Source organism: Sabethes cyaneus, chromosome 3 (assembly GCF_943734655.1).
Source record: "Sabethes cyaneus chromosome 3, idSabCyanKW18_F2, whole genome shotgun sequence".
NCBI lineage: Eukaryota > Metazoa > Arthropoda > Insecta > Diptera > Culicidae > Sabethes > Sabethes cyaneus.
In genome coordinates this window covers 224,912,763-224,933,356 of record NC_071355.1, presented here as the reverse complement: position 1 = coordinate 224,933,356, position 20,594 = coordinate 224,912,763, and the positions used below count along the sequence as shown (strand labels likewise).

Below are 20,594 nucleotides of genomic sequence, written 5' to 3'. Positions count from 1 at the left end.
ATACCATCTAGTTTCGTTCGAAAAGCCCATCCGTTCGAAATACAGAATAGAGGTGCAAATTGATCTAGATTTATAGCGGTCTTAAGACATTTTATTAGGAAGAGAGGACTCTATTACTGTTTCTGGTGTACTTTCTAAGCACAAATATCAAATTAGTATCAGTTTGAACGTCGTAAAGAATCTTCGACCTGTTGAGTGAGCGGGCTTTGTCACTTTTTTTTAAATAGATTAATCGAAATGACAGTAAACAATAGAAGTATTTACTGTCGTCCCTGCCTGTATAACACGAGGAAAACGTAAAGGGACTTTTGACCTTGAAACTTTTCGTTAATTTTCACTCATACGTGATTGGAAAAGAAAATTAAAATAGAAACCACATAATTTGCATCTATTAGGAGTCGAACGGGCTCTAAACCATGAAAATCCATTCACAATTGGCAGAGCTTTAGCGGTTAAAATCTTTCATATTTTCGTGACGCTCGCATTCTTTAATTTTTTGGATTGACACCCTATCTCTAACCATGCCGTAAGACGTAGTCCTACGTCAAAAAACAAATACACATTAAGTTTTACAACGAAAGAGGGCAAATTGTAGAGAAAAACAAGAGTGCAGTTATTTAGACTAAACAGAATAAATCAAAACCGAACAAAAACAAAAAACAGAGCAAGCGAATTGAACAGAAATACCAAAATAAGCTGAGTAACTAGATTTATATTGACTGAAGTTTTTGGATTCGAAAACAGACACTGAGGAAGCCTGCAAGTCGTAGGCGAAATACGTAACTGTCAAGAATAAAATATATATAGTAGAATTAAATTGGATAAGTTTTCTTTTTATTTAATTTCTAGATTTATATTGCTTAAGGAATGAAAAAGGGTAAGAAGAAAATAAATAAAATAAGTAGTTCTTTCGACAGAGGTAGTCGTCCCAATAGACGGGGGAAATGGTAGAAGAAAGTAATGAAATCAAAGGCGTTTATAGTATCCAAATAGAGTGGGATAAGGCGTGATAGGGAAAGAGCAGAAAAATTAAGAGGCTAAAGCAAGGGAACCCGCGGATTGAACCAAGCTATAATGGGAGCCAATCATAACCGGATACGAATTCAACTTTTGCCCCATCCGGTTCTACTTGAGCCAATAGGTTTCTATCGGACGTAGTTCAGGACAGTTCGGTGGGTTCATAACCTTGAGCGCAATATGCACTGAGTTTGTTGACCCAATATCAATCGTTCTTTGAACCTTCTTTGAGATGGTTGAATTACAGATCTTATCGCTTGATTCGTAAGATATGAGCTGTAGAAGTAGGTGATTGTTTTAAAAAGTTAAGCTAGCTTTTCGGTTACGCAACAATCAGAAGTGTTGTCTTGAAATTAGAATTAAGTTGTCACCTTAAGAATTGTTAAAAATTATTTTCGTTTATTAGTTTATCCGTTTGTAACATGTACAATAATTCATGAAGTTCTGAGACCCTTCTTCCCACTTTGTACGATAATTTTTAACAATCCACAGTTATTAGCCATTTAATATTTTTTTAAACGTGTACACTTTATACAGTCCTTGTGCAAGATACCCATGTTCCCGGTTTCTTTTCATTGAAAACGATTACGTTTATCATGATAAAAATAAAAATAACGTTTTCAGTAAGCTTGAGCTTGCCAAAATCCATGCCATTCATTTTCCTATTCCAAGCTCGAATGTTAAATCTAGCCAAATTTATACCAACCATACCAACCGAATGAATATATTAGCTCATCCTCTAAAGTATTTTCGATATGATAGAGCATTCAGCAGCATCGCTTCCAGTGCAGCAAAATAAATAGTCCAACACTAACACCAGGTTCTAACTTATCAATGGGAACAAGGTCCTGCTCCATACGCTGGCCACAACCGCGTATCCCCCTTCGTCCGTTTATACCCACGTTGAAGACAGCAGCAGATCTGTTCGATTAGAAACGGAAATAACCAAACCGTCCTGCCATCTGCCGTCACGTAAATTTCCCATCCCTTCCGGGATGAAATAGCTACCGGTGGCCAACACGGGCACAGGTACCCTTCGTCATTTAGACGCACGGTCATCAGGAACCGAGTGGCAGCGATTCACCGGTTTCCCTGCGCTCGCTCGAGTTCCGCAGTTGCAAAGTGCCGACAGGATTATGGGGAGCCTTTTGTCGAAGTGCATCGTGCTCGGTATTAATTTATGAAAATGTAATTTATATGCAAATTTTATTTCTCTTCCTTAGCGAAGACTAACTGTGCATGCTGTCTATATACCTGTGTGTATGTGTGTGTGTGTGTGCTTGCAAGTGGTTTGGGGATACGTCATTGCCCTATCAGTTCTCACGTTTCCGCAACCGGCGCAGCGATGCTGATTGCAGACAAAGCACCCGGTATTTCCCGGGATTTATTATTAGGTTGCATTAGAGACGATTTTGCCAGTTAGAAAAGGACACGGCGGCACTCGTGCAGTGATTGTTAGGTTGCATCGCGCACTGAAGCTGCCTGTCAGCAGCGGCGCATGGCTGGAGATAATAAATTTCATAGAAAAGAAATACTCCACACCGCAGTGGCTGCGGCATTACCGACCAAGCTGCAGATGAAGTTAGAAATTCTTTTATTTTCCAAACCACAGCTGAGTTATCGTGTGTTTCGATGAGTGGTTATTTCCCAAAACGAGCAGAGCGCAAATTCCAATTTAGTCTGTTGCTCCAGTCACGTGTTGAATGATTTCCACCGTTCCGGGGAACAACAAGTTTTCGTCGTTACCCTTTCTGGATGCTGAAAGCCACAAATATTTATTGCTGAGTATGCCACCACCGTTGTAAACCCGAAAGGACACCACTCATCCTGAGACTTTCCTATCATCATTGTCAGGAAACGTTTCTGCTGAAACAGGCGAAACGAGTTTGTTGATCACGAATCGTCACGTTTGCAGCCGCAAATGAAATAATATTTTTCTGCAAAATTCGTTTTTCCTGTAGCTTGTAATCATTATAAAAGTCCCTTTATGCTGTCGTTCATAGGTGGAGTAGCACACACATATTCGTATGGGTGCGACAAAAGGAAACATCCAATTATAACAGATCGCCGAACATGTTTCCAAGAAATACAACGGCAAGCCATTCGTTCATTAACTGGTGGTTCTGGATTTACTCTTGCTGCTGTGAACCGACTAAGAGCTGTGAATTGCTGGTAATAAGTAACTCCACCCTCCTCGTCAAAGACCCGTGTATTTTGAATTGTGGGACCTTCGTCAGTTTACGTTGTCTTGAGAATGCTGTGTTGACGTTTTCTCCATCGAGTTCACACTTCTGTTGCTAGTAATGATAATCCTTCGACTAGAAAGGCTGTTCAGACTGTTCTTCAGGCTGTTGTTAAGGCAGTGTGTTTCTACATATTTGGTTTTTGACCTTTCTAACACAATCTAGAAATGTGCCCGCACATAACATACACAGCACCGAATCCCATCGTCACCAACGAGAAAATCTGTAACGTACCTGATGCCCAACAAGAAACGCAAAACCACAACCCTGGGAAAGAGCAAACAACTTTTTGCCAAGCCGAGAATGGAGGCTTTTTACGCTTGGTGCCTGTCGGTTCAGTAATAATTTGCTGTCGTCGTCGCGTCTCCTCGTCGTTTCAAATGCAGCTCGAAAATGGAGTTTAGTGTTCTACTGTGTTGGTTGCCGCATGACGACGACGACGACGAACGACGGAACGAGATGTATGGAAGCCGTCAAAACGCACGTGACGTGGTTCGGTCTGGGCTTTTGTGAAATATACTCTCCGATGCTTTCATACGCGTGAAATATGGAGTACGACGGTCGGTGGATCTTTCCCCATTAGAAAACGTCGTTCAAATGGAAATGAATGTCTCTGCGAGATGGGCTAGGCTGCCGTTGGCAGCTCTAACGGCGCTGAAAAGGATGTGTTCATAGTTTCAATTGTAGTTTTCGGTGAAATGAGACTGCCGGTCAATTAGTAATCCTTTGAAGAATAAACAAATCCAATTTAACTGAGTGATGAAACATACTTTTCGTTGTACGATTTTTTCATTTGGAAATTTGTCAACTATGATTGTCACCCTACTCAGAGGAAATCCAATTTGGCATTTCAAATGTTTATAAGCATCTAAAGACTGCAGTCGATATGCAGTCGAATAGATGTTCCATCTATTTTTTTTTGGACCGTCAGTAAGCCACTGGGTTCAAAAGTCCAATACGATAGTCTTAGAGATTGTCTGTTGTAACTGGCCCCGACTGCTGTACACAGTTTCCGAATTGCTCAAACTCATTGGAAAGCTTAAAATGGTTATATATTTATGTATTTACCAACAGGCATATTGTTGTCCTAATGATAATTAGTCTAACGAAGAATGCTTAAAAAGTTTTGACAAATAGTCCTACGATTAAGGTAAAAGTCAAACCTAGGCTAAAAGGCTGACACTTGGCTAAAAATTCGTTGTAGCCCGACGATGGTCCCGTTTGCTGCATAATTTGCCCTTCGAAACGGTATTTGGAGGAACATTCTGCTACGACGAAGTCGTGGTTGAGCTCGTAGACTAATATGGTTGAGAAGCCATGGACATTCGGCCCTGATGGAATTGAGTTGTAAGGCTACGCCTCAATCACTAAATGATTGATAAAACCAATGACCATCTAGCGATTGAGTTTCCTACTTTCTTCTTCTTTTTATACCAGCATAGACCCGGTGTGGTTCTTGCCATATCAATAATTCTTCTCTACCGTACTCCACCATTATGAGCTACTCGTCGGCAATTCGTTGAGCGTCTCGACGATCGCAATCTTCAACCTCGTTGACCAATCTAGCGCGTTGGACACCTCTATTCCTAGTGTCAGTGGGTTTCTTGAAGAGAAAGGATTTCACTACACTGTCGTCCAGCATCCTTGCGACGTGGCCGGCCCGTTGTAGTCTCCCAACATTCGCCAGATGTCACCAACTCGTGGTTCATATGCCTACGCTACTCTCCGCTATCCATTTGTACTCAAAAATAGGCCTTCTTTCAAAAACGGCAAATGCACGCAATAAAAGCAAAGCCTTGGACTTAAACATTTAAGACTTGACCCTTCTTTATCGACAGACTTCGCAACCGGTTGTTAGAAGAATACAGGACAATTACAATTATGGGGCTAGTACAAGGGTCCCACTGACTCTATCTAGCAAGCACTGCCTAGCCGAGATTCGAACATACGACGACTGGGTATAAACAGCATTGTACCTCGAAGCTAAGTGGACGGTCGTTGAGTCTACTTACTCGTATCATTGCCGGTGGTGACCAGAGATCCCAAATATCTGAATTTCTCAACCACTTTCTATTCATCGCCCTTAATAATCACTGTCCATGTATTCTCTGGAGCCTCTTCCTACCATGCATTTAGGTTTCGACGCATTGATTGTAACCCAATCCTCCTAGCCGCGAGAGTACCCCCGAAACGCGCACGCCTCACAATACTCGCTCCAGGGTAGTTTTGATCAGCCGCGCCAGTTTGTCCGGAAAACCGCTCTCGCTCGTTATCTGCCATAGCTGTTCGCGCTCGACGGTATCGTATGCTGCCATGAAATCCACAAAAATGTGAGGCGTGGCCACCTTGTACTTCCGACATTTCTGGAGGATTTGTCGAAGAGCGCGACTTTGGTTCGCAGTAGCCCGGGCCCCCATAAAACCCACGCAATACTGCCCAGTTAAATTTCTTGTACCTAGCTTCGCTGGCGCTTTTGCGACCTCATTGAAGGGCGAGCGCTTCCTGCTCCATCCGTGTCCTCGAGAGTCGGAGCACCTAGCTCTACAGAGAAAAATAGAACTTCAGCCAATGGACATGCGTGGTTCTTGGCAACTCGCACTGAATGCCTAACTGAGGAGGGGACTTTGTCGCAAGGTCTATAGTTTTGAGCGTAAATGTACTACTATTAGGTAATGAACCGAGTCGGTATTCGTACCCCGTTGGGAGCGTATTTTGGTGACGTTCGAGTAAAACCAGCCGTTGATGAAAATAGCGTCGATTTGATTCAATGTTCGTTGATCAGGTGATTTCTAGGTAGCTTCAAAAATATCTTTGCGGAGAAAGAAAGCGCTTCTTTCACCAGGTCTCAGGAAGTGTGTGTGTTTGTGTCGGTGTAAAGGTTATGGGCCCGATTACCGGTCTATACCTCGGTTCCCTGTCGATCTTCATATCCTCGATAACGGTCTTGATGTCTCGTGTCGAACAGCTATTATACGTTGGTTTCAGCTGTGCATAGAACGCTTCCTTCTTGTCGGCAGATCTACCTTCGTGTGGACAGTATGCTTATAACAGTGGGGTTGACAAAAACGTTTTATCCTCAACATACACATCGCCTTCCAGCCGATCACGCAATCCTGCATTCTACCCATTACTACAAAGTCCGTAGCCAGCTCGTTGGGCGCTTCACCGCACCGTTCTGGAAAAATTGGGTCTTGCCGCCACTGATCCCTCACATCTTCTTGCCCTTGCGAGGGATCTCCTGTAGTGGCACAATGCCGAACTTTCGCGTTTCTAGCTGTTCCAGCAGCACGCTGTTGTCACCCACGAAACTCAGCGATCTGCAGTTCGAGGTACCAAGCATCCATTCCTTGTGCTTATTTCGTCACGGTCGTTACCTTGTTAGAGCCACACTATCGAGCCTCGTGATTCGGCTGCCATCTTAGCTGTAGTGCCGAGATAACACATTTCTTAATTTAGTCGCCCGTCCGGATCGAAAGCTGTCATAAGACACTTCTCCCAAGTAACAATTTGGGTTTTATGACACTTTTATGATGGTATTTAAGACCAAAATTGGTCTTGAAGACGACCATAAGAGTACAATAAAACTCAGATTGTTGCTTGGGCTGGAATAAATAACCGCGTACTTGGTTGATAAATTATCAAGCCATTAAGAGCAGCCCTTGGCATGGACACAAAAACTCCAGGGCGACAAGGCTATTTCTCATTGGTACATTCGGCATTCCCAAGAGTAGCTCCTTCTCTGTCGATATACCATCTTAGAACGGGGTTGATTACCCGATTTCCACTAAGGTTGGTATTCCGGCTGGTAACTGGCTTAGAGGTTAAGGACCACTCTATGGGGTCTATTTTATACTTGCAGGTATGAGAAGCGCCGATGGAAATTTGGTTGTTTATAATATCTGCCTTATAAATATTTCTTGGTTGGTCCGCACTTTATACAAAGAAGGCAAACAGCAACTTCTCTTTCGCAAGTTATCATTTCTCACCAATACACATTTGTCCGAGGTTGAAATCAGACCAAGCTTCATACGGGTGTGTGATGTTAGGCAGACGGCCATAATGAACGATAGACATAATGGACATTGGGCATAAAGGACGGTGGGTAAAATAGATGTTAAACATAATTTACAAAACTTCGCTTTCTTATGAATACGCACTTTAGTCAATCATCGCTCCATCACAATGCAATGAAAACCGGGGCCGCCTATTTAAAATAAACTAATTTAGCGTAATACTGTTTAGTATAACGTCGTTTGCCATAAAAACACGGGATGTATCCTACGCTTATGCTTATGGATCAGAAGGGGATGGCGTCGGAAGTGCTGGCCACTGCGGTGGTTAGCCCCCCCGCAGAAATCACATCTGGCTCAGTATGTTCGCTTTCCTAGGTCTACCGACTCTAGTTAATTTTCCCAAGCCATCGCAGATTGACTCACCAGGCTGGTACCGAATGACCGAATAATAAATAACCGAAATTCAAATGGCCGAATTCAACAACTGTCACAGAAGACCGAAATTATGTTTGGCCGACTCATGATTGGTCGAACCCTCGATTAGCTGAATCTCGCCGAAAACTATTTGTTCGAATAATATTGATAAAAATAATGTTTTTAAGGTTGAGCTGGTTGAGCTATTATCAAAATAATTAAAAGATATTTTCGTGCATTTTAGCAAAACATCATATAAAAAAAGCATTCCGGACAATTCTAGCACCTTAGTCTCAGAAAAACAGGACACACAGTCTGCACCTTAGTTTTTATTTTAGTAATCATTTATGTAGCACAATCAGTAGAGTATAGATGATTGATACTACTTTCTTTCTCATCATTGCAAATGAGGTACGCTCCTTATAATGAGCGAGACCAATTTCCTAGATGATTCTGGGCGAAACGAGTATTTGCCGGCAACCCGCCGTCGGAAGCGCCGGCCATTGCAAGGGGGCAGTCTCGTCGCAGAGCTCCCGTCTATACAGGTGCTTGCATTTTCCTAGTTTTACTAAGTTATCCCATAGTTGAGTTCGAACGAGCGGCAGTGAGTAAGAACAGTATCTATATACCCAATATTTGACATTCAGCCATGTGTGTTTCGGCCATTTGTGATTTGGCCATTAGATCTACGATGCCATTTATTATGTCGTCCATATGAGTTTCGGCCATACCATACTTTGTGCCTTCCGCACATTATACCTATCGTTCATTATGCCTAACGTCCATTATGCCTAACGTCCCTATGCTTGTCGTCCGTATGCCTTTTGGGGCTCGCTTAATACTAACATAAGGTACTCCGGGGCAAGTGGGAATACGAGGTAAGTGGGAACGGAGCTCATAACTCTCTTCAACCTCATTTTCTCTAACCGAACTTTTCTAGAAATGAAAGATACAACTCCAACGCATGTATTAAAATTATAGATTATTTATAACAGGCATTCCAAACACCAAAACTGGACTTTAAATTTGAGCGTTATTTTAAATTTGCGTTGTAAGTTTGACGCACCATTCTATAAATGATATTTTGGCCACAGGCTTTACGTAAAAGTACATGTTTTTTTGACAGTATATAAACATAATGAGTGTATTAACAAATTACACCCGAAAACTAGTTTTTAATTTAACAAACGACATTAAAAAAAAAATGGGTTGAAATAAGGTCGGCACTTCAAGGCACCCGGGGCAAGTGGGACCTTTTAAAAATAAAGTGTTTCAGCACAAAACTTCCAGTCTTAATACATATTTTAGATGTACTACCGAACATTTTCAGTTCAATTACATAATATTTATATCAGTAAAGCTTTAAAATAAAACCGAAAATGACTAAACCAAGGAGCTCCAAAACAGAACCCCATTAGCACAACTTATGAGGGAACAAACAGTTTGGTCACATTTTGGTTACACCTAAACGATTTTAATTGAATTTGGTAAGGCAAATTTGATATAATTAAGCAAATCTGCAACAGGAATTGAAACAATCAAGTGTTATGGTAATTATAGCGTAACTTTCTCTTATGAGTAGCTCTACCGAAATGGGCATGGTAGAACAAACAGATCATAATCGTATTTTCGAGTTATCAAACAATGGTTAATCCTAAATTACGTCTTGCAAGAATTGTATACAGCGACATATTCAACTATATCTCATTACAATAATGCATTACAGCGTAATTGCTCACGATCTATGTTTTATATAAATTATGAAGTCGCTCGTTGTGATCTGATTTTGTTACGCTATTTTTGGTTGAACCATTCGTACAAATATTATCTTCGATTGCTTCTTGCAATGCTTTAGCATTGCTGTATATTAACTTACACAATTTTGTGTTATTTTATGCTTTTTAATCAAATTTGAATATAGGTCCCACTTGCCCCGGTAAATGGGGCAAGTAGGACCTATAGCCATAATTTTGAAAATTCTTCTCCAGATTCATTTCATGTAAATTGATAGGCCCTTTTCGTAATTAATCCTTCGAAGTGATACCACTGAAGAGTTTCTGTGCTGAAAGAATTTTGAAATAATCATGGGTATAGATGACACAGTGGAATAAACCCAAACTATGCATTTTTAGGTCCCACTTGCCCCGGGGTACCTTACTTCTAACCTCTGGTCCGATGGTAGGTCATCTTTATGATAAAATCTCTCAAAACCATAAAAGTTATGGTCGACTACAGTAAGTTTGATGGTATGGTTATCTTCTGTGACAATAAATTTTAATTGTTTTATTGTATTTTGTATCCTCCTGTTACAATAATTCTTATCTTCGAGTTATGATTATTTTTTTCGGGTTCCTTCGGCTTCACGAGATGATATTTGAAAACGGAGTTGGTGGTCAGAGTATTCATACGGTATGGGGGGATGGCACACTAAGAATAAAGCTTGGTTTATAGTACGAAAAGGAACATTTCCTTCACAAATTCTTTTGTCGTTTTCCACCATGAAGTAAATTGGTTAAATCAGTCCTAAATGTATCGGACACACAGTGGGATTTCGAATATGGCATGGTTCAATTTGGGCACGGTTCGACTTTGGCATGCCTCGATTTTGGCAACAAAAGTATCCGTTTTTGCCAACACAAAATATTTCACTTCCAAAAATATGCTTAAATATCTCTCAGTTTCCGCAAACATGCTTTAAACAACGAAAACAATGCACTCAGTGTGTTCATGAAAAAAAATTGCGGTTATACAATGTTTCGAACAATAATATTTTTACAGGCGTAGGACTACGTCTTACTGCAGGCTGCCAAAAACTTATTTGCACCGGACGAATAGCTCTTTGCGGACCTGCAATCGTTGATTAATAATATTTAGTCAATTTCTGACTAATTTACATTCAAATTTTCATATCAAAAAAGGGTCTCGATTTTGGCACGGTTTCTATTTTGGCAACATAGGCGACACGCGTTTGTTGCCAAATTCGAAATCCTACTGTATTTTAAGTTATCGTTATCGTACGAATTAGGCCATTGCAAATTATTTTGAAAGTTTTTGTCAGCCCGCTCTTGGAAATTTGCTTGAAAAATCGAGAGATAAAAAAATAATTTGTGGGATATACGTTAAATTTTCCTGTGGGCTCTACAGCCTAAGGGTTTACTAACCCGTCATAGTGTTCGTAAAGCGTTCTCATAGACACACGTTTGACTATACCATCGGTCACTAACACTTGTGTAACATGTGAAGGCGATACATAGGCTAAGATAGTCTAGTCTAGTATCGCCTAGTTAGTCTATGTTATACAAAGACTATGATAGTCCGCCAGTAGGTAGTGCTGATGGTATACTTTTTACTTATGTATGAGGAAACCATACACTGGCATATCTAGTTTTTTTTGTTAGATTATAGTCACTTTAACTAGGAATGCTAACCACTACTCCGGGCCGCGACTGGCCCCAGACATATCTAGTTCCTTCAATAATTCAAAATAATAAGCAGGTCAAAATTGCACAAATATACTTTACTTACCTTCAAATTTGGGTTAGCTTTTAGTCACAAATTTCGTTCAAAAATTTCTTTTTTCGGTTTGCAGTCGACGTTCCCCTTCGTTATCCCTTCATCTTCAGGATAGACCGTATTATAATATACGTTTAAAACTATTTCCGCGTTCTGTCCTTAAGATGAAGGGATACCCTTCGAAACGTCCACTGTAAAACGAAAATAATAATTTTTGAACGCAATCCGTGATCAATAGCCAATCCAAATTTGGAACAAAAACAGGTGGTCGTTTTTCATTATCAGTTTCTCTTACGTACAATCTTCGCAGCCTGATCTCGTCGATAACGAAGTCAGACAATAACCGTGCGTCAAATGCGTTTTAATGCGAAATGTGCTACGAATATGTTTTCGTATGAAATACGAACCATTCGTAGTAACAATATGTGCGGTAGAAAATAAGCCTGCCTATGGTTTGAAATTTTTCAACAGCTATGAATATAGTTTTCGAATATTTTTTCTAACAAAATACGAAATGATATTCTTAGTGCAAGGTCTTGGGTAGAAAATTTATAGATTTTTGAATAGAAATAAGTATAAATTCGATTATCTGAACCAAAGCACGTAGAAATTGGAATTGTGACCGGATTTGGGTGCCAAGAAATTCTATTTCTAACAGAATGAAACAGGTCATCAAAGTAGTAGAAGAAAGTACAATTATTTCTACTGATAGTTAACTCTCTGAATACTCTTTGAACTGTTTTTTGCTAATGGTATGCTTTAACTAAGCATCTTCCTAAAAATTTATATCATCATGATTTGCAAAGATGACTTTACAATATGCCAAACAACAACAACAAACGTTTTATTTGAACAATTTTTTAAATTTTTTTTCAGCTGTTTTACAATAAACTTTTAGGAAATGCATTTTTCAATACCAAGTAAAACTTTGCTCTGTCATTATTGGTGACACCTTTACGGGTTTTCACAGCATTCACAAAAAAACTATATTCTAACAATATGTCAAACGCAGTTCGTTCATCTTCCCAGATCGAACAGGAACACGTTCTCTGCAGCAGAGAATACAGCTTCGAAAGCTTCGAAATCAACAATTCAAAACATACATTATTGCTTGGCGGCAAAAATCAAACGTAAAATTCATTCGATCGGGCTTCCCTCCACTGACCGTGACGTACGTGTCCTGTGCGGAAGCAATTAGCATTCGGCTTCAAACATCCACAGCCGGCAATCATGCGGTAGCTCCAAAATTATTGCAGTTATATCCTCTTTTGGAAGACATGAGAGTCGACTAATGTCGGCAATGATGTGCTTTCCCGTTTTTCATCCAGACTGATTGTTCGCTATTTTCTCTTTCTCTGTCTCTTTCATTTTTCCCGTCGCACATGCAACATCGCAGAACAACGGCGCCCAGCAGCTGGCATCGGAAGCGACTGTTTACATACAATTAGAGGATGTAAACGACGAAATTCCTCTGTTTACCGAACGTGAACAGGAAACGGTCCTGGAAGGGGAACCGATCGGCACTAAGGTTACGCAGGTGAACGCCATCGACAAGGACGGAACATTCCCCAACAACCAGGTGAGTGATAATGATGACGATATGTTACCACCCCACACGGAATATGTGTGTTGCTGTTCGTAAAGAAAAATGGACCTTGCTCTCCCCGTTGCGTCGCCACGACGTGTAATATTGAAGTTTAAATTGGCAATAAATTCAAAACTGCCGCATGCTGTCATCTGTTTTGACAAATTGTGGCCATATTTATTTGATTGGGGTCGTTTAAAACACTGAACTGATTTGATTGAATTACAGAACCGAACAATGCAATGGTTTGAAATGGGTGCGAGTGCTCGGTGGATTTTTGTTTTAGGAAGCGACCACATTTTACTGTTTAATTTAATTCAATCACGTCTTTCTATTGTTTCCGGTTTGGGGTGCCCTCAATACCGGTGGATCATCGAATTAAATTGGGTTGCTCCCCATTGCATCGACAAAAGCGCTGTAGCATTTGCTTTTCCTTTCTCCACATCCTAAAATGGTAGTCTAGTAAAGCTCTCATCGATTCGCTCCGCCCGACTTTTGCGTCATTGAAGAAGCGCTATCGCAAATAACTTCAAGTTGATTATTTAATTTTTTTTCACTGCCATTCTGGCAAAATTCGACGCGAAAGCGACTCTTCACCTTGCCAGGTGTAGAAATGAGATAACCACCCCGTTCGATTCGCTGTCTGGCGCACTTTATTGCACTTTGAGTGGGTGCTCAAACTCAAAAAACTGACGGTTGTCTGCCGAATCGGTGAAACACTTGAAACAATTGAATTCAAGATTGGAGATAAAATGGCAGCAGATGAAATTAAAATTTTAGATTAAAGAATAGATTGAGATCTGCTAACATGCAGGGAAAGGAAGGAGCGAAGGGGCACAAAGAAGTCATTGCGGTTGAAGTTTAGTGCACATTTTAAACTTGTGCTTTGTTAAATGGTTGTTCGGTGGCCAGTTTGTGGTATTGGCTTCGAGAAAATGTACAAGGCAAAAGAAAGTTCCGATTGTACATTGAACAATTTTATTCGATTCTCCAAAATTTATGGCGTTTAATTTTTTTTAGTTTTTCTCGATTGAATCAAAACCAGGAAAAAGTTTCGTTCGAACTGGGAAAAGCCGTATCAAATTTTAATTTTTCCATGCACATATATTTTTATTTGACATTGCTAATTTAATAATTCATAATACTTCAGCCAATGCTAACCTTTATTGTCCAAAAAGTTTGCTCTTTTCAGCATTTCCTTTCACCTGGCAACACCGTCACAGCCGGGTTGCTTTTTTGTCCGGATGCAACGCCGTAATTCGGCCCACTAACGTTCGGTTGAAGTTACCTTTCGAAGTTATGGAACTTGTTTTAATGACTTATTTTCAATTCCGTTTTGCAAACTTTTGCACTCAAACGGGTGATCGTTCGGTGCCACCAGACAGAGTCTTCCACGTAGCTACGAGCTTAGCCTGGAACTGAGTGAGAAGCGGATGGCAGTATAAATTTGCATTTCCGTTAGCAATTAAAGTTTAATTGCGACTTTCCAAGTAGTACCTGAGCCAACACTGCTGAAACCGGCGAGGAAAAAACTTCTTCCGGCTGGCAACGTTCGAACAATGTTGGCACAATTACAAAAAATCGGAGAAGAGTACTTTAAATCTAATTGGTAGTGAATTAGAACCTGCACAGGATGGCAAATGAATTGCGACTAAATTACTTTCGTTCCGCCGGGCAGAGCAAGATCGATCAGCTTAGAAAGCCAATTACTTCAATTGCCGGTTTTGTTCACATTTTGCAGGTCTATTACTACATCGTGGATTCACCGCGCAACGAAGGGAAGGATTTCTTCGAAATTAATCTTCAGAGCGGTGAGATTTTCACCAAGGTTGTGTTCGATCGAGAAAAGCAAGGAGCCTACGCGCTGGAGGTGGAAGCCCGTGATGGAGCCCCGTCGGCGCGACCCAATAGCAACCAGCAGCCCAATTCAGGTAAGTGAAATTTTGAACAAAACCTTTCCGTTGCGTTCCTGGTCAGAACGAAAATGGAAATCATTGCCTCCCAAGACAGCCAAGAGAGGTCAGCTAATTGATGGCACTTTGGTATGGAAATTTCTACTCGAGAGGAAAGATATTTCCGTACTTGGGAAAAACCTTCCTGGTCTTGAGTTAAGTCAAACAAAGATTTTTCCCTTGTCCTTTTAATATTCATCGCTCGATGTAAATTAATATTTTTACGATCGTTCACACTGAGGCTTTCCCTTTTGGGAAGTCTACCCGTTCAGGCGCCATTGTAGGTCAGACTGAACAGGAGCTGCAAGCTCCTTGCAAGAGCTTGCCCATGGATGAAAATTTCAGCCGCTTCGCAGGTAATTGAAACAGTTACTTTCTGCATTACGGTGTCAAGAAGCACAGAGTCATTGAAGCAGTATCTTTCTTAACATTGGCTGTTTATACAGATGATACCTTAATGCATACCCGTGTAGTTGTAAATTCAAACTGGAAATTTTCCCTGAGGTCCACTTTATCCGCTCAAAAGAAACAATGAGACCGTCCGATAGGCTAATAAAGGACAATTGCTATTCTCATCACCATCATCATCATTATCGTCATCATCGCCATTTGCACCCGTCGTTTTCCAGCCCCAACGAACTTTTATGATAACTCAGCTCTCAGCTTGTGCACAAAAAGCGCACTTTAATTACCGTACTATATTGCGTTGATTATCACAACGAACGAACTGAACCATGTTCTGCGTGGGGGGGGGGGAGGTGGAGGGGCTTGTTTTTTCCCCTGAGCGACCATTCATTATGAGTGAGTAGGGGAAGACTGTCCAGAACGCACCGTGGGGGTAGAATGGCCCATGCTATTAATTGCTTAAAAACGCGGAAACTATTTGGTAAAATTATGAATGCGCATTTTATTTTGGTGTAAAACACGCTAATTCATAATTATGTAGCATGTAAAAGCATCAAACATAGCCACATCCAATAAAATCAAGCGATTATCCGCGAACTCATTCCACATGTAAGAAATCACGGTTTTCTCTTAAGCTTTTACCACTAGTCGGTATGCAAATTTCATAATACATACAGTCTATCTAATTGATATACTGTCATACTCGATGATTCATCACAAAAACGGCATTAACTATGCATATTTTTCACATATATTGCAAAAAACTTCAAAATACAAAACAGGGGCAAAATGCATCACAGCGGGATCGAACAGTTATAAAATATTTTTAATTTGCAGTACATCTTTCGTTTCGGATTATTCATTAAAAATGTAGCAATATTATGTATTGTATAGGACTTAGAATTTGCCTTAAACCTAATTGTACATTGTTTAACTTACAATATTTCATCACACATCAGTTGGAGAAAATTAGATGATTAAATTTTATTGCCAATTATGTTGAGATATGAACCCATTATGTCCCAGCAAACAAGCGTTTGCAACAAACGCTATAACGAACGCTTTCGCCATTTCGGCAGCCTAGTTTTAGGAGTTTATTTAACACGTGATTGAATGGTAAATTTTTTGGTTGCGTTTAACGCCTAGCTGGGCAAACTAGGTGCGTTTTGTCCACGGGCTTTGGCGTTCTGCCTCACATAATGATTTTGACTCTTGCCAAAAATCGTCAAAAATAACAAAAAATACTGGTTTTTGTTAGGAAACTTCACCAGGAGTAAGTGTAAAAAAGATCCCAAAGTCTTCTAGAAGTTGAAAAACGTGGAACAAACACGCCGTTGCTCTGCAAATTGATGTTTTGCTTAAGCGGTGCATTCTGCACCACCTTACCCTACTGCCGGAAGAAGCGTATACGCGAGAGCGTACGCGGCACAGCCGAACGACGAGCGAAGCAAGTAAAACAAAAGAATTAATTTCGAACCACCCCAATCCTGGTCTCCTTACGAATTTACCCCGGCCCGTGGCCGTGTAACACGACTGAACCCTTCGGAGAAAAACCACGTTCGTAGCAAGTGAAATGAACTTTATTCAATTTGTTGCCGTTAATTAATTGTAGCATCGCAACCGAAAATGTTACTGGTTGCTGGATGCTCCGTCGATGCGATGGCCAGGAGGTTCCGGAAAAGGTGCTCGGTTACGAACGGAGTAAACTTCCGATCTGCTTCGATTCAAACGTAATTTTGTTCATCGACTTACAGAGGACCAGTAAGGCGACGCGAGCGCGTGCGGTCAATTTTTCCCCGATGGGTCGTTTTGCTTTCGGTTCCAAGCTGACGTTGTGGATGTAATCTTTTTCATTATCGGTATAAATTTGAACGAGTAAATTTAATGAAACAGAATTGATCCTTCGACGTTGCTTGTTATAGAGAATGGGCTTTAAATGTCTATATGGGCCGTTGTTTGTGGTTGGTGATAGTACCGAACAATTTTCAATTTTTTTTTGTTCCCCGATTTTATATTTTTGTTCCGTTCCACTTGAACATATTTTGTCCTGTTTTCCTAGCTGCAACTTTCAAAGCACAAACATTTTTAGGTCATGTACGGATTTGTCGTCCGTAATTGGAAAATTAAGACACCGCACCGGCACGGTGCGTCCAAAGAAGATTCCAACTAAATTTTCATAAACATGAAGAAACTAATTTGCTCTTCATCAAAGGCACATTTGTCTGCAGCTGCGCAGACAATAATCTTAGTGATGCTAGTGCTAGTAAAACACCTAGGCAAAGACATTTGGCAACTTAAAAGAACTAGTTTTATTAATTTTAAGTCGATGCGTACAAGATTTTCCGATTGATTATGATTTTCGTAAAACGTAGTCCCACGGCAACATTAAAATTTGTTTAACAAAAAAAAAAATATTTTGAAAAATTTCCATGCAAAGCATACTTTCTCCAAAACCAAAGCGGCACAAAAAAATATTACGAAAAATCTGTATGCATAATACAGAAACCAACGCGAAAATTTCGTAAAAAATAAATAAATGACGTAAATAAACTAAAGAAAAGTAAATAAATCTATACCTATAAAAATGGATTTCTGTCTGTCTGTCTATCCGTATGTTCCTTATAGAATCGAAAACTACTGAACTGATCGGCATGAAAATTTGCATGCAGGGGTTTTTGGGGCTAGGGAAGGTTCTCTCGGTGGCAAAAGACCCCTCTCCACACTAAGAGGGACTCCCATACAAATCTATGCCTACAAAAATGGATTTCTGTCTGCTCTATGTTCCTTATAGAATCGAAAAGTACTGAACCGATTGGCGGATTGGGGCCAGGGAAGGTTCTTATAATGGTTAGAGACCCCTCCCCCACTAAGAGGGGGGGCTCCCATGCAAATGAAACACAAATTTCTGCATAACTCGAGAACTAATCAAGCAAATGAAACAAAATTTGACATGTAGGTGTTTTTGGAGACAAGATTTTTTTCTATGGTGAATTGAAACCTCTCTCCACTTTAGGAGGGGGGGGGGCTTCTACACAAATGAAATACAAATTTCCTAATAACTCGAGAACCAATCAAGCAAATGAAACCAAATTTAGCATGTGGGTGTTTTTGCAGGCAATTTTTTTACTATAGTGAATTGAGACCCCTCCCCTCTTTAAGAGGGGAATAATGACCCCTCTCCCGAGATTCACGATTTATGTACAACACAGTTTAATTTGTGGTAATACGAAGTTTGTCGGGTCAGCTAGTATGATATAAAGTTAAAAAATTATCCGAAAATCGTACAAAATTTCAAATAATAACATAAAAATAACACCAAATTGGTAGAAAAGGAACGAAAACTGTCCTTAAAAACAGCTGTCAATAACCGGACATACTTAACAAAAAATGGTATAAATGACAAACAGATATGAAAAGAATACACGTTAGTTGTCTGTAGGCTCTGAACCTAAAGAACTCGTAAAATGAACATGCGGAATGTTAAGCACGAAACAGAAGCGGAAGTTCTAACAATGTCTTCCGATTTTCTCTCTCTTGGTATGTTTTTGCCATGAAAAATCACACCGTCTATATGAAAAGCAAACATAGGTACGGTTTTCCCGATTAAACTTAAGCATAAACTCAAAAAACGCTTACTTTTTTTGATGTAGGACTACGTCTTACGGCAAGTTTTGAGATAGGGTGTCATTTTAAAAAATCGAAAAATGCGAGCGTCACGAAAAATGAAAGATTTTGAGCACTAATAGCTCAGCGGTTTTCCGACCGATTTGCAGTATTCTTACACCAATCGATCGGAAAATCTAAGAATTGACCCAAATGAAGAAAAGTATGGATTCTTGATGTTGAACTATTGAAAAATTGAAAATAATGAACCTATGTTTTACCAGAATTCTTGCTTCGTGATTGGTTAGAAGATTCCTTGCGATGATCTAAACCTATACCAATTTGATATCTGTGCTTGGGAAGTAAGCCAAAACAAGTGACAAAGCTTCCTCATTTCAACAAGATTTCTGAACACCGCGGTTAAACCTAGACCATTTTGATGTCCTTGCTTGGGAAGTACGCCAGAAAGAGTGACAAAGCCCCCTCGTGCCAACAGATTTCTTACGAACGCGATTAAACCTAGTCCAATTTGACGTCTGTGTTAGGGAAGTGTGCCAGAAAAAATGACAAGTTCGTTGTCCCAACAGATCGCAAATCCTTTACTGCGAGACGATTAAACCTCGGCGAATTTGATATGTGTGTTGGAAAAATGTACAACAGCTGTAATGTTCGGTTATAATACGACTCTGTATAAATACGCATGCTTGCCGTTTCATTAGAAGTGTAGTGAAAAGATGTGCTGTTGATAAAATAGGATTGAATTGGTAAAATTCCTTCAACGTGGGGAACTATGGGTAATAAAAACAATCTTTAATTTCAGTAAGGTAGCAGGAAAGTAATAGTTTGTGTTCTTGATTTTGTTAAATTGTTTTCAAATGCACAATCTTTTGAGAATTGAACGTATGCAATATTACTACTTTGGTTAATGTTACATAGGACGCATGTAGCATGTATATATGTTGCATATAGCATATATACATGAAGAATCGAATGATTACAAGCATGAATACATGCTACTATCACTACAAAGAGACTTACGTAGTCCTGCGTCACCTATATATGCGGTCGTGTCTTGTACACAACCCCTCTGATTTTTCGTTTGTTTAAAAAATTTCACGTTTTTTTCACGGGCCTATCGAGGCCCAACATCAGAAGGGCAAAACCTTTACGAAATACTAGTTGAGCCTGAATCTTACGATCCGGAAAATATAAATGTCTGTTCAGAATTCCGAAAACTGCGGATACATTCCATTGGCCAGTGTTTGCGAAGATGCTTAATCTTTGTATTAGTTCTTTGAGTTCTTATATTTCACAATGTAGCTCTAAGATGTTGTACATAAAAAAGTCATAGCCGGAAACTGAAACAAATAGTTTTTATGGTCGTATTGGATTTTATTTAACTGGATAAAAACTTCTGGCTGTTTGCAACATTTATGTAGTCTGATTAGCATTAGAGTAAAATGCTTAGAAAATTCTTGATCGTTTGCTATCATTACCTCATTTTTTAAAATTTTGCGGCTTGGTCCGGTCTGATTTAACACCGACCATATGATAGCGCGACAAGCAATCGAGTTGAGCAGGCGAGTCGAGCAGTCGAATCAAGCAATCGAGTCAGGCAGCTAGCTGGGTCGTGCAGTTGAGTTGAACAGTCAAGTTGAGCAGTCAAATCAAGCAGTTGAGTCGAGTAGTCCAGTCGAGCAGTTGAGTCGAGTAGACCAGTCGAGCAGTTGAATCAAACAGAAGTCAAGCAGTTGAATTGAGCAGTCAAATCGAGCAGTCTAGTCAAGCAGTTAAATCAAGCTGTTCAGTCAAGCAGTGCAGCCGAGTAGTTGAGTCGAGCAGTCGAGTT

At 40.1% G+C, this 20,594-nt stretch overlaps 1 protein-coding gene across 1 annotated transcript in view; it reads left to right on the top strand.

Moving 5' to 3' along the window:
• Positions 1 to 16,986, top strand: part of LOC128740794 (neural-cadherin-like) — a 126,837-nt gene extending 109,851 nt beyond the window's left edge. Inside the window, 4 exon segments of the mRNA XM_053836360.1 lie at positions 12,597 to 12,779; positions 14,527 to 14,716; positions 16,755 to 16,843; positions 16,897 to 16,986. Of these exon segments, the coding sequence (XP_053692335.1) occupies positions 12,597 to 12,779; positions 14,527 to 14,716; positions 16,755 to 16,843; positions 16,897 to 16,986 (552 nt within the window).
• The last annotated feature ends 3,608 nt before the right edge of the window (positions 16,987 to 20,594 follow it).